This window comes from Pantherophis guttatus, chromosome 3 (assembly GCF_059756535.1).
Source record: "Pantherophis guttatus breed Tessera chromosome 3, ASM5975653v1, whole genome shotgun sequence".
Classification (NCBI taxonomy): Eukaryota; Metazoa; Chordata; class Lepidosauria; order Squamata; family Colubridae; genus Pantherophis; species Pantherophis guttatus.
The window spans coordinates 127,645,549-127,658,629 of record NC_142065.1 but is presented as its reverse complement, the minus strand read 5'-3'; the positions used below and the strand labels follow the sequence as shown (position 1 = coordinate 127,658,629).

At 37.3% G+C, this 13,081-nt stretch overlaps 1 protein-coding gene across 1 annotated transcript in view; it reads left to right on the top strand.

Annotated features, from left to right (window-relative positions):
* MAJIN (membrane anchored junction protein) overlaps positions 1-12,865 on the top strand; it is a 32,123-nt gene extending 19,258 nt beyond the window's left edge. Inside the window, exons 5-11 of the mRNA XM_034411829.3 lie at positions 2,841-2,966; positions 4,003-4,034; positions 6,006-6,115; positions 7,276-7,372; positions 7,985-8,060; positions 9,626-9,758; positions 12,564-12,865. Coding sequence (XP_034267720.1) covers positions 2,841-2,966; positions 4,003-4,034; positions 6,006-6,115; positions 7,276-7,372; positions 7,985-8,060; positions 9,626-9,758; positions 12,564-12,588 — 599 coding nt within the window. The 3' untranslated portion in view covers positions 12,589-12,865. The remainder of the gene's footprint in view (positions 1-2,840; positions 2,967-4,002; positions 4,035-6,005; positions 6,116-7,275; positions 7,373-7,984; positions 8,061-9,625; positions 9,759-12,563) is intronic.
* The last annotated feature ends 216 nt before the right edge of the window (positions 12,866-13,081 follow it).

Below are 13,081 nucleotides of genomic sequence, written 5' to 3'. Positions count from 1 at the left end.
TCACTGAAGTTATCTAAAAATGCCAACTTTCTATCTATTCAGAATTTCTTCATAATTTCTCCTTTGTTCCACAAATACTTTCTTCCCCTGTATATCCTCATTATATTGTCTAAGCCCCTTCCCTAATCCATATTTGAGGCATCTTAAAGTCATCGTTTGCTATTCCTGTTTAACAGTGGTATTTTTCCTCTCCTGTGGATATTTTGTTCTATGGCTGGCACCCTTCTCTGTACGTTTGTTTGCTATGTGGCCTAGGGTTGGGATTCCCCCAGGTCCTGAGGTCTAATTTAAGCTATTTGGAGCATGACCTCTTCCATCTAGTCTACGGGTGCTTCTCTTCATAATCATTTTGGCTTGGTCTTCAGGGAAGACTGGCGGCATCTGCCTGCATAATATCTGAATGGTATTTTCCATAGTAATTGTTTGATATTTCACAAAGAATGCTAGATTTTTTAAAATGAGATTAGTACTCTTTTGAAAGAGAACTAGTCCTGTATTATACATAAGTTATAAATAAACTGGAAAGAAAATGCTGTTTGAAACATCCATCCTTAGTCAGGCCATCACGCCCATTCCATGTTAAGAAGAGTGACACTTTGATGCTTATTAATAAATAAACAGGTATTTTTTTTATAAAATAATCTTTATTAAATATTTACAATAAAATTAACACACAATAATGGTTGAAAAGCAATATAGGAAGCGAAATATAGAAACACATAAACACAGGACTAAAACCAAACAACAAACATGACTAACCGAGACTTAAGCTCACTCTCCATTTAATATTAACTAATATCATCCTAGCCAAACATTTCAATGCAATCAAGTTCTTTTTACTAACCACAAAACAATTGTCTGTTTTTATCAAAATTATAAAGAGTTATTGTTGTGTCTTGGGATCGGCTTGGCTGTGCTTCCGGGTTGCAGCGGCCCCAGCTGGTGGTTCTTTGATCCTACCAATAGGTGGCCGGGGTTTTAGGTCCAATCAGCTTTGTTGGTCAATTACTCCACCCAGTGGCCAGCCTGTAGCAGCAGCCTTAACAATATATATTCTTGGTCTATTCCTGGTTAAGTAAGCTTGTTCTAGCCTTTTTTCTACTTGCTTTTAACATGGAATAAAGAGAGTTGAAGTCACTTGGAGTTGCCTGGCTCATTGGAACCCACTACATTTCAGTTATAAAGCCTAGTAAATAGCTAGTTAATCTAATTAGACAATCTTATCACCCTTCTCCTAAGTTTAACCTTCTTTTGAGCCAAACAAAACATCTGTCCCAACTTCTATTATATACTGAATCTTTCTTGTCTTTTGAGATATACGTTAGCCTGTCCATCTCAGCACATTGAAGAATCTTGTTTATTATCAGATGGTCAGGGGGCATGTCTGCATCTTTCCACAGTTGAGCAAATGCCATTCTCGCCGCTGTTGAGACATGGACAAATATATAGCAATCTTTCTTATCGATGTAGTCCGGTCTTATTCCGAGTAAGTAGAGGTCTGGGTGAAGAGGGAAGCTCACACCTGTTATTTCCAACAGCCACTGCTATATTTTCCCCCAATAGCGTCTAGCTGACAGATAAATCCACCACTGATGGAAGAAAGTACCCTTGGCCGACCCACATTTCCATCTATCAGAAGATCCTGGGAACATCTTAGCGATTCTGGCGGGGGGGAGGTACCAACGGTAGATCATTTTATAAAAGTTTTCTTTGAACGTGGAAGAAAGGGTCAGTTTCATAGTTTTGTTCCATACATTTTGCCATGCATCAAGCTGAATTGTTGTTCCAATATTTCTCCCCCAACCAATCATCGTGTCCTTTACAATCTCATCTGCCATAAAATTGGACAGAAGAAGATTGTAAACGTTGGAAATAAATTTCCTTCGGCCACCTAGGAGAAGCTTGTCAAACATTTGTAAATGAAGGGAAACACCATAAAATACTGCATAATATCTGAATGGTATTTTCCATAGTAATTGTTTGATATTTCACAAAGAATGCTAGATTTTTTAAAATGAGATTAGTACTTTTTTGAAAGAGAACTAGTCCTGTATTATACATAAGTTATAAATAAACTGGAAAGAAAATGCTGTTTGAAACATCCATCCTGAGTCCGGCCATCATGCCCATTCCATGTTGAAGAAGAGTGACACTTTGATGCTTATTAATAAATAAACAGGTGTTTTTGTTAGTATGACAGAACAGCAGTTGACAGTAAGTTAATATTATTAATTAGCTTATTTTGAAATAGCATTTCACCTCAGCTGTGAGAAAGGGCCCTAAATGTTGCTTCTGCGGTAGCAATAACCTTGACTTTCTTTCCTAATTTGTTCTCTCCCCATCCCTAACTGTTATACCAGAATTAACTACTAGTAACACTGACTTGAAAAACAAGCTCCAAAAGTTGTAGTACTTGGTGCTTCCAATCACCAGTGGAATGAGATAACAGGAATAGTGTTGAAAGAGTGGAAACTAGAAATAAAACTTGCTTACACGATGTATTCATCAGTTAAAAAATTAAAATGCGTCATTCTTCAATTACTTCTCTAAATTACCAACATAGCAGATTCTGGGGTTTTTTTAGTTACCTGAAATACTCTTACAGCAAATACCAGATGGGCTTCAGTAGTTTTTGTAAAGCAGAATAATGAGGACATGCAAATATTAATTTTCTGTCTACTTTATATTAATGGTAGGCACTGTCGTTTTATTTTTGCTACCACAGGGCAAAATAACTGGTATATTTTGCTACGAGTTGAATATAGAATACTAACAATAATTGTATGCTTTTCATATTATTCCTTTTCCTGACTGTATTGCATCTTAAGAATGCTGTTCAGATTTAAATAAGTGGGAAAGAGTGTCAGATTTGAGGTTTATGCATGGTGATGAATTTCTTACTCCCTATCCATTTGTGTGCACTATTTATGTCGAATTAAATTCATGCAAGCAAAATAAATGTGAAGGTAAGTTCAAAGAGATTTTTAAAAATTGCCTCCAGCACATTTGATATTCCAGGACTATAAAAATGCTGAAGATTTATTTGTGTGAGAATAAGTAATGTTGTATATCATACTATTTTCTATGCATGTCAACTGAAAGTAAAATAACTTGTATTAACAATTCCTCTTTCTCATAGGACAGATTACAATCTCAAATCTGGGCTTTTCATCATAGCAAGACAATAAATTTCTACTGAAACTATCTTCTATTCTTAAGCCTGAAACAAGTTATTGAATCTGAATTTTGTGTCCTATCCTACCCAGTTCATTCTGTAGCCGATACGGGGAAAAAACAGAATCACACAGCAAATTAGTTCTTTAATCTCAAAACGTCAGTATTACAAAAGAGCGAGTGTTCTCAATATGAATACATAAATACATATTTGCATTTATTGCAATGGATTTCCCCAGAATAATTCAAGAAATTGCAGTTGATCATCCAACCCCCATTAATATTCTTTTGGCACCAGCATTTTTCATGATGCAAGATTTTTAAATCAAGATTCCAATATAATTAGTTATTTCACTCTATGATAACCTGTAGTATTTATGATTCATTTTATAATAAAATGAATTTTAGAGATTATTTTCTGGATTTGCAGGATATCTTAAACAATGAAGTATATAAAAATATGGGACAATTTAAAAAATCAATATAGAAATTTGATTCTGTGATATAAACACATATTTATTGAAACCTTTTCCCTCATATATATCCAAGACAAATTTTAGCTTGATAATATTCATATTCATCTGGATATGTTCTTAGAACTTAAAATGAAACTTAATTTTTAAGGAGTGCATTATGAATAAAAATTATTGAAATGTTCATTCATTTTTAAGGTATGAATATATTACCTTTTTTCTAGGGGGAGTCTATAAGAATATTTAGTAACAGTTTTTGTTCTTTATATTTTTGCAGCTCAAATGTGTGTCATATATTATGTATAAATTTGTAATCTATTACTGATTTTATCTTCAAGTATTATGTATATTTTAGGTGAAGGAGACTATAGGGATTTCTATAACTCCGTGAGTATTGCCTCCCAATGTTTGAAAAATAAGATGATTTAAGAAAAAGGTTATGAGTGCCCATTGGAATTCATATCTAAAGCTGTGGTGGTGCAGTGGTTAGAATGCAGTACTGTAGGCTACTTCTGCTGCCTGCCGGCTGCCTGCAATTTGGTAGTTCGAGTCTCACCAGGCTCAAAGTTGACTCAGCCTTCCATCCCTCCGAAGTCGGTAAAATGAGGACCCAGGCTGTTGGGGGCAATATGCTGACTCTGAGAGGGCTGTAAAGGACTGTGAAACAGTACATGAATCTAAATGCTATTGCTATTGTTAAATAAAAAGGGGAGAGGAAAGTGTTTATACATGTATCTAAATTATGACTGTGCTTAAAAATAAATTCACTACATCAGAGATGCTGCAAGTCTTAGGTGGATTCCCAAAATTGTCCACAACTTTCTGCCAAATTGTAACTATGGATAAAATTATAACTTTTATATGGCAGAAATAGATAATTGAATATATTGGAAATAAAGCAAATGAAGTTAATATGGTTATTTTATTAAGAAATATAACACATTATATTGAATCAAATTTAGTTTTATTCTGACTTCAGTTATTTTCTTGTTTGACATTAGCCATGATTGGAAATGTAGACTTCAAACCCTATTCAAATGCCAAATCTGTGTTTCAGACCAAAAGACCTTTGTTCCTTTTCAATTAAAAATGATAGTTATTTTTTGAAGCCTTACAAAATTAATGCCTGTAATTCTGTGTCTTGTTGCTCTTAAGTTATTGTTTGAACAACAATTCCTCAGTTCTAGACATTGTAAATTCAGAAAAAAGGAACATTTCAAATGTCATGCTCTATATGGCCACTTCATATGTAAATGGATTTATCTTTTGGTGGAACATGATCATATCATATCATTTCCACAGGAATATTGTAATTTCAAGGTAGTCATTTACATACAGATATTTTATTTGATTAATACCATGCATGTGATAAATCTCTGACACACACTTACTTTCTGATGTAACTCTTTTATATATTTGTCTTACTTTGATGTATATATTATTTGAACTGCTTCTAATAGACCTGCATTTTAGTTGCACATTGGGAATAAGCCCCATTGACCCTGTAATGTTCTGGGTTGAAAAGGATCCAAGGTAGGGTTTAGCTTATTCCTGGTTGATTCCAGAAAAGTTTTGTTTTCTTCAAAAACAAAAGATGGCCTGAGGATCAGTAGTAAAGAAATGTAGCCAGCTTGCAGAACATTCAGTGTGGGATTTCATTTAAAATACTAATAAAGAAAATTCTATTTAGTTCTTCAGATGACTGGATCTAATATATTGCTGAAGCCAAAATATTAACGCTCAAAAGATTTAAAGAGTAGAAGATGTGATTGCCTGTGAACAGAAAACAAACAATTTCCCTAACTGATTAAAGAAAAGAAGCTAAAATATTGTTTCACTAAGGGCTTGATTATAACTCTGAAAGTTGAAGTAGAGGAAATGTTAAAAATATTAACATAGTTTTGTGAAAAGATACATATAGTATTGAGAGCCAGTTTGGTGAATTGGTTAAGGTACCAGACTAGAAACTGTGAGACTCTTGAGTCTTGCCTTGAATACAAAGCCAGCTGGATACCATTGAGACAGTCACTTACTTTCAGCCTTAGGAATAAGGCAATGGCAAACCACTTCTGCAAAACCTTGCCAAGAAAACTGCGAAGATTTGTCCAGGCAGTCTCCAAGAATCAGACATGATTGAAGAAAATTTTGTTTATAGTATTAGTTAGAATGACAATAAAGAGCCGAATTAAAATGTTCTTAAATTCCTTTTTATTCTTTAAGAATGTATATTGTACTAAACAAATAACATCCACTAGGATGACATTCGTTATCTGCTAGCATAGAACTGTACAGGTGTTATTTTCTAAAATATACTTTATTTGTAATTAATACATTTGACAATATATTGCATTTTTAAAGACGAAAAAAAGAAATAAATTTAGAGAGAACATAGACATAGAAAGAGCTACCAAACAGAGAAGACTGGAAGAGATATTAGAAACTTCACATTCACAGCACTACATGAACAGGTTGGTAACATGCTTTTTGTCTTCTATTTGCTCTTGAAATGGTATTTAAAAGTCATAATAGATCTATTTAATGGCTATGCTAGGCTGCTAAACTAAAGCATCTTTAGGAACCTTGGTTCTCTAACCCTTAGAGTAAAGTAGTTGTAGGGAGTTAATAGATGTGGCTTAATTAAGTCAATCCCACATCAGAGTCTCAAACTTTAATGGAAGTATGAGGAATTGCTAACTCCAGGAGCAGTCCCAATTATTAATAGCGGGAAAGAATATTACCTCAGGTATCAGGAGTTGAAGAGGTTAATAAGTTTATTTCATCACATAAACACACCCCACTAATTCCCTTCTATAATGGTATGTGGAAAAGGCCTTGGACACTGGCCAAAAGATGCTGCCATGGCAATGGTTAGATAAGAGACAGCATACCCTGCATCTATATAGTAGGTGGGGCTGGAAGTTCAGAAGACACTCTGTACTATGACACACATTCAAATGCTTAATTTTAGACAGGAAATTCAGTGCATAATATAAATATTTTCGTCGTGGTTCAAAGGAAATAAAAAGATATTATTTTTTAAACCATTATACAAGAAATCAATAAAGTAGAATTCCACAATTCCTGACTCATTTTAGCAAAAAAAAAAAAAAAACAACTAAAATTGAAATCCCAGGATATCACATATCTTTAAAAAATCTACTCAAACAACTATTCATCAATATAGATTCAAGATTCGGTGTTAGATTCAAAATTCAAGATGAATTCAAGATGCATTCACTTCTTCCTGAAAATATTTATATATATAAATATTATATATATTATAGTATATATAGCCTATTAATAATATGGAATGCAGACAATAAAGTGAAAAGCTGAAAAGAAGTGTGAGAACCAGAACAAATGAAAACACCAATGTCTAATTTAAAGTAGCAAATTCATATTTAATGTACAGCAAAATGATCATAAACAGAAAGATCCTCAAGAATACAGTAAAGTGTCTTTTGAATGCTTAAAATGCACACTCGTGATGTGAACGTAGACTTAGTTTTCAGATAATTATCATAGAAGAAATATTGTTTTGCAAATTTTGATTTGGCAAATATGCATTTTATAAAAGGTATTCCAATGGATGCTTCTTATATTTGATCATTTTAAATGTATTTTTCAGAAATTTAGCTGAAAATGCAATTTTTATGAATACAAGCCAGCCGAATGCTGAATTTGGCAGGACAGCACTTCAAAAAGATATGATGTTTCCAGTGAAGGTATTGCAGAATAAATCCAGATTTGCTCTGTGAATATTGATATCTATAGAAATATCATCTTTCATCAGAAACTCATTTCTGCACTAGCAATTTCTAACATATTCTAGCCACTGTTTCTCCCCCTACATTTACACTGTAACCTTACTGAGAGTACATAATGAGATTTCATGAAGATACAGCCTGAGTAAAGGATTGCCTACAACTATATAGTGGTAGCAATAGCACTTACAGTATATACTGCCCAAAAATGCTTTACAGCACTCTCTGGGTGTTTACAATGTCAGCATTTACCCCAATAATCTGGGTTCTCATTTTACCAATCTTAGAAGGATGGAAGCTCAGTCAACCCTGAGCCCTATCAGGATCGAATTCCAGGCTGTGAGCAGAGTTAGCTTGCAATACTGCATTCTAACTATGGCTCCTATATGTTCTCGCTTCAGTCTTTTCTCTTTACATATGAATTCACATATTTTCCTTATTAGTCACAATTGCAATTTATACATAAACTTCTGTGAAAAACAGGCTGCAAAAAAGGGGATATAAGAACAATCTAAAATTGGGGTTGTATCCGTATTAGAGAAAAATAATAAAATATTTATTTTTTTTCCTCAGAATCAGTCAGAAGAAACCAAGTATTCCTGCTGTAGTTCTCTCATCTCTACCAATGGTTGTAATGTAAAGGCTTTAGGTAACTACAAAGATGCAGGACTGGCATAAACACTGGGAACTTATTTTAACTGAGTAACTGTCCCAATCTTAATTGTAATAATTAATGCTAAACCTTGTGAAAACCCTTATTTATAAAAACAAACATGGCATGGTGGTTTAGAGCAGCGGTCACCAATTGCTGGTCCATGGACCACTGGTGGTCCATGAGAAAATTTTGGTGGTCCACAGAAAAATTATTTGCATTTTTAATATTGCACTAAATCAGGGGTCCTCAAACTACAGCCCCTGGGATGGATATGTGCAATGAACGTTTGAGTTGCTGCAGAGTCTCCCTCTTTGGGGTCTTTTTGTGTGGGTTTGAGGGGGGCAGAAATTCTGACTTGGGGTCTGCTTCAGCCTCCTGGTTTGGGGCTTTGGGCGAAGGCTGGAGGGAAGCGTCACTGGTGGCGAAGAGCCGGAGGGCCTTGTTCCAGTGGGAGTGCATCATGGCCTGGAACTGGCTGACGATCTCAGCCCACTGAGCCTACAGGCGCTGGTACCTGGCCTTGCACTCCCGCAGATCTTCCCTATGCTTGGAAAGCCTATGCTTGTAGTCCTCAGTGAGGTGCTTCTGCTGAGCCTCCTTCTTGGTCAGATCCAATTTGAACTGAGTTGTTTTGCCAACTCTTTCTCATGGTGACTGCTTAGCTCCAACAACTGCTTCCTGTTGGGGCACTAAGGTGCCTGGGGGGGGCAGGCAAGGAGGGGCTGGGAGAGGAGGGGCGAGTAAAGGCCGGCGAGGCACCCCTTGACGTGAGTGACATTGAGTTGGCCACGCCCACCCAGTCACATGACCACCTAGCCACGCCCACCTAGCTGGTCATTAGGTAGATCATATTAGTGGTCCGCGGAATTTAAAATTATGAATTTAGTGGTCCCTGAGGTCCAAAAGGTTGGGGACCCCTGGTTTAGAGTACTGGGGGAATCTGGGAACATTGGATTAAAGTCCTTCTCATGTAGCTCATGGGATGCTTTGGCCAGATCAAAATCTCTGAGTACAGCCTACTAAATTACTCAGTAAATTGATATAAAGGATTAAAAACAATGGAATAGTACATCAAATTACTGAGGAGATTAAATCTAAATGTTTGGCTGAGTTCAGCTCTAAATCTGCATAATGTTGCCTGAGTTCAATTTGTCAGATTAAAGTATAAAGGTTTACACATTTATTTTCCTTCCTCAAAGGGAAGCAGAAGACTATATATATTTTAAATAATGTTTCCTATATAGATTGCTCTTTTGTGACAGCTAATATAAATACTGTTTGCGAAAGGATCACAACCATGATAATGCCCTGTAAAATTGTGTAATGTAAAATTGAATTACCCATTCCAGCTGCTCTGGAAGCAGCTTCTGATACAGAAAAGAAATCAGAAAAATTTCTGGAAGAAGATCCTTGAAGGGAGCACCCCATAAATACAAACCCCTCTTTTCTCTCTGGTTATCAAATTACTAAGTTGTACAAACTAGCAAGGCATTGATAACCCTACACATTCTTTAGAAAATATCTTTCATATGGTTTTCCTATTTCTTACTTATTAATAGGACAACATACAGAAATTAACAGGACAAAAAATGCAGAGAACTATAAACAAGAGAGACATATGCTAACTTCACAGAACAAATCAGAGCAAAGAATGGAGATGAAAAAGAAAGGATTCTTGGAAAACTTGAAAAGGTATTGTAATTTGTACCACTATGTTATTCCCTTAGAGTAGCCTTGACTAAAAAGATTTATGCATTCATTCGTAAACAAGGAAGTAAATAAAAAAGCATGAAGACATCTTGATTTTGGGACTGGAAAAGTATAGCAGCCAGTGGCTCTAATAAGATATTTAACTATACCATGGATAATAAGATATGTTAACTCTAAAATCCTTTGAGGCTGATAATTTAATGTTACAGGTTTTTGTGTGTACATGATATCACAATATTTATAAAAATATTAAAAGAAAAGAATTTCTCCCCAGAAATTTCCCCCCCAAAATCATTTTAATAATGCAGTGACAGAATATATGGAAAGAGAGCCACACAAGGGTGGGGAACATAAACTGTAAAATGGGTATTCAAAGCCTTTCAATCATTGAGACATTTTTTTAAGACCAACCAAAATAACACAGAGGAGGCTGCAAGTTTTCTAGTTCAATAACACTAATTAGTTAACCCAGTTGTTTAAATGATACAGTTTACACCTGCAAGTCAATCCTGAGATGGAGTTTATGGATGGTATACTGAATTTATGTTAAATGTTGTTAATGGAATATAGTTAATCTTTCTTAGAATATTTTTAACATCCACTCCTCTAGAGCAGTGGTCCCCAACCTTTCTGGAACCAGGGATTGGTTTTGTTTAAGAAAAGGGTTTCCATGGACCGGAGGGAGCGGGGGAGGAGGACGATTTCACATGCAACCTAGATCCCTGAAAGAGGCGGTGGTAAGGCCTCTCCTCAAGAAGCCTTCCCTGGACCCGGCAGTATTGGCTAACTATCGTCCAGTCTCCAACCTTTGCTTCGTTGCGAAGGTTGTTGAGAGTGTGGTTGCGCGACAGCTACCCCAGTACCTGGATGAAGCGTCGTATCTAGATCCGTTCCAGTCGGGCTTCAGACCTGGGTACAGCACGGAAACGGCATTGGTCGCGTTGGTTGATGATCTCTGGAGGGCTCGGGACAGGGGTTGTTCCTCTGTCCTGGTCCTGTTAGATCTCTCAGCGGCTTTTGATACCATCGACCATGGTATCATGCTGCACCGGTTGGAAGGGTTGGGGGTGGGAGGCACCGTTTTACGGTGGTTCTCCTCCTTTCTCTCTGACCGGTCGCAGTCTGTGTTGACAGGGGGGCAGAGATCGACCCCGAGGCCCCTTATATGTGGGGTGCCGCAGGGATCGGTTCTCTCGCCCCTCCTGTTCAACATTTATGTAAAGCCGCTGGGCGAGATCATCCGTGGTTTCGGGGTGAAGTACCATCTGTACGCTGACGACACTCAGCTGTACATCTCCACCCCGGATCACCCCAACGATGCCCTTGAAGTGATGTCCCAGTGCCTGGAGGCCGTACGGATCTGGATGGGGAGAAACGGGCTCAGGCTCAACCCATCCAAGACCGAGTGGCTGTGGTTTCCGACGTCCCGATATAGTCAGCTGGTGCCATCGCTGGCTATTGGGGGTGAATCATTGACCCCCACGGAAAGGGCTCGTAACTTGGGCGTCCTCCTAGATTCACGGCTGTCTTTAGAAGAGCACTTGACGGCCGTGACCGGGAGGATTTTTCATCAGGTTCGCCTGATTCGCCAGTTGCGTCCCTTTCTGGATCGGGACTCGTTACGCACAGTCACTCATGCCCTCGTCACCTCTCGTCTGGACTATTGTAATGCTCTCTACATGGGGCTCCCCTTGAGGTGCACCCGGAGGCTCCAACTGGCGCAGAGTGCGGCCGCGTGGGTGGTTATGGGAGCAACATGGAGCTCCCACGTAACACCTCTCCTGCGCGAGCTGCACTGGCTCCCGGTGGTCTTCCGGGTGCGCTTCAAGGTTCTGGTTACCACCTTTAAAGCACTCCATGGCTTAGGACCTGGTTATCTACGGGACCGCCTACTACCACCAACAGCCTCCCACCGACCAGTACGCTCCCACAGAGAAGGGCTCCTCCAGGTGCCATCGGCCAAACAATGTCGGCTGTCGGCCCCTAGGGGGAGAGCCTTCTCTGTGGGGGCACCGACGATCTGGAATGAGCTCCCCCCAGAGATACGGAGGATCCCGGATCTGCGCACCTTCCGCCGCGAGTTGAAGACGCTTTTATTTCATCAAGCGGGCCTCGCCTAAATCTTCTCCCTTTTAAATGTAAATTTTAAATTTTTAATGTATTTTAAAATTAGGGGTATTTTAAATTACGGGTATTAATTCAGCCAAATTTATTTAATTCATTTTTATTCGATTTTAAATTTTGTATATTTATGTGTTTTATTTCATGGCTGTACACCGCCCTGAGTCCTTCGGGAGTAGGGCGGTATAGAAATTCGATAAATAAATAAATAAATGAATAAATCCCGCACATGCAAGATGAAGTTTCATTTGCATGCCCACCTCTTGTGTAACCCAGCTCCTAACAGGCCACGGACCAGTACTAAACCACAGCCTGGGGGGTTGGGGACCCCTGCTGTAGAGGAAGATTAATTTTTTTTTTAAAAAAAGAAGTTCATAACATGAATAGGCTGTAAATTCCTCTCCTCTACAAGAGCATAAAACTTTGTGTTGATTTAATAGTTATGTGATAGACAGGATTATACCTGTATAGTGGTGCAATAATCTTTATGTGTATATTGCAAGTTAAAGAATGAAGATGGGATGTGATTACAGAAGCTTTACAAGTACAAATATTCTTGTATGCAGTAAAACAGGCTGCCTTCTTGGAAATCTTTGTTTTTTAATGTTGTTGATGTTCTGTGTTGAGCAATGCTCTAAGTGTGATTTTTTTTTTGTCCCCTATCAGCGCTCTCTTTTCACTGTTTCTTTAATAAAATTGAAGGCAACAATCAAGCCTTTTGAGTCCCTTGTATAACTGCAAAGATAAGAGATGCCTCTTCAGGAATATAGAAATTCAAAAGAAAGGAGCTTCCTGTTTGACTTAATAGAATTATTTTAAAAACATTAAGATGCTTTAGGATCTCATATATGCATATTATTTATCTTATTATTTTAAATTGAAATGTTTAACATAAAATCAATAACTGAATCATTTAAAGTTTTTATTCAAATTATATTGTTAGTATTAAAATTATTTTAAAAAATAAACATTCAAATTCAGAGTTGCTCATTTTTAAGGACTTCTTGTTGAATTTTCATTGGTATAAACATACTTAAAATCACTGGCCATTCATATTACTCCACCTATACTAAGATATATATACAGTAGTACCTACATATCTGTGACACTCATCTCTTTAGGGATAGGTAACATTAAGCCAAAGGGTACAAAAGAAGTAAGAAATGGTAAGCCAAAGGATGACA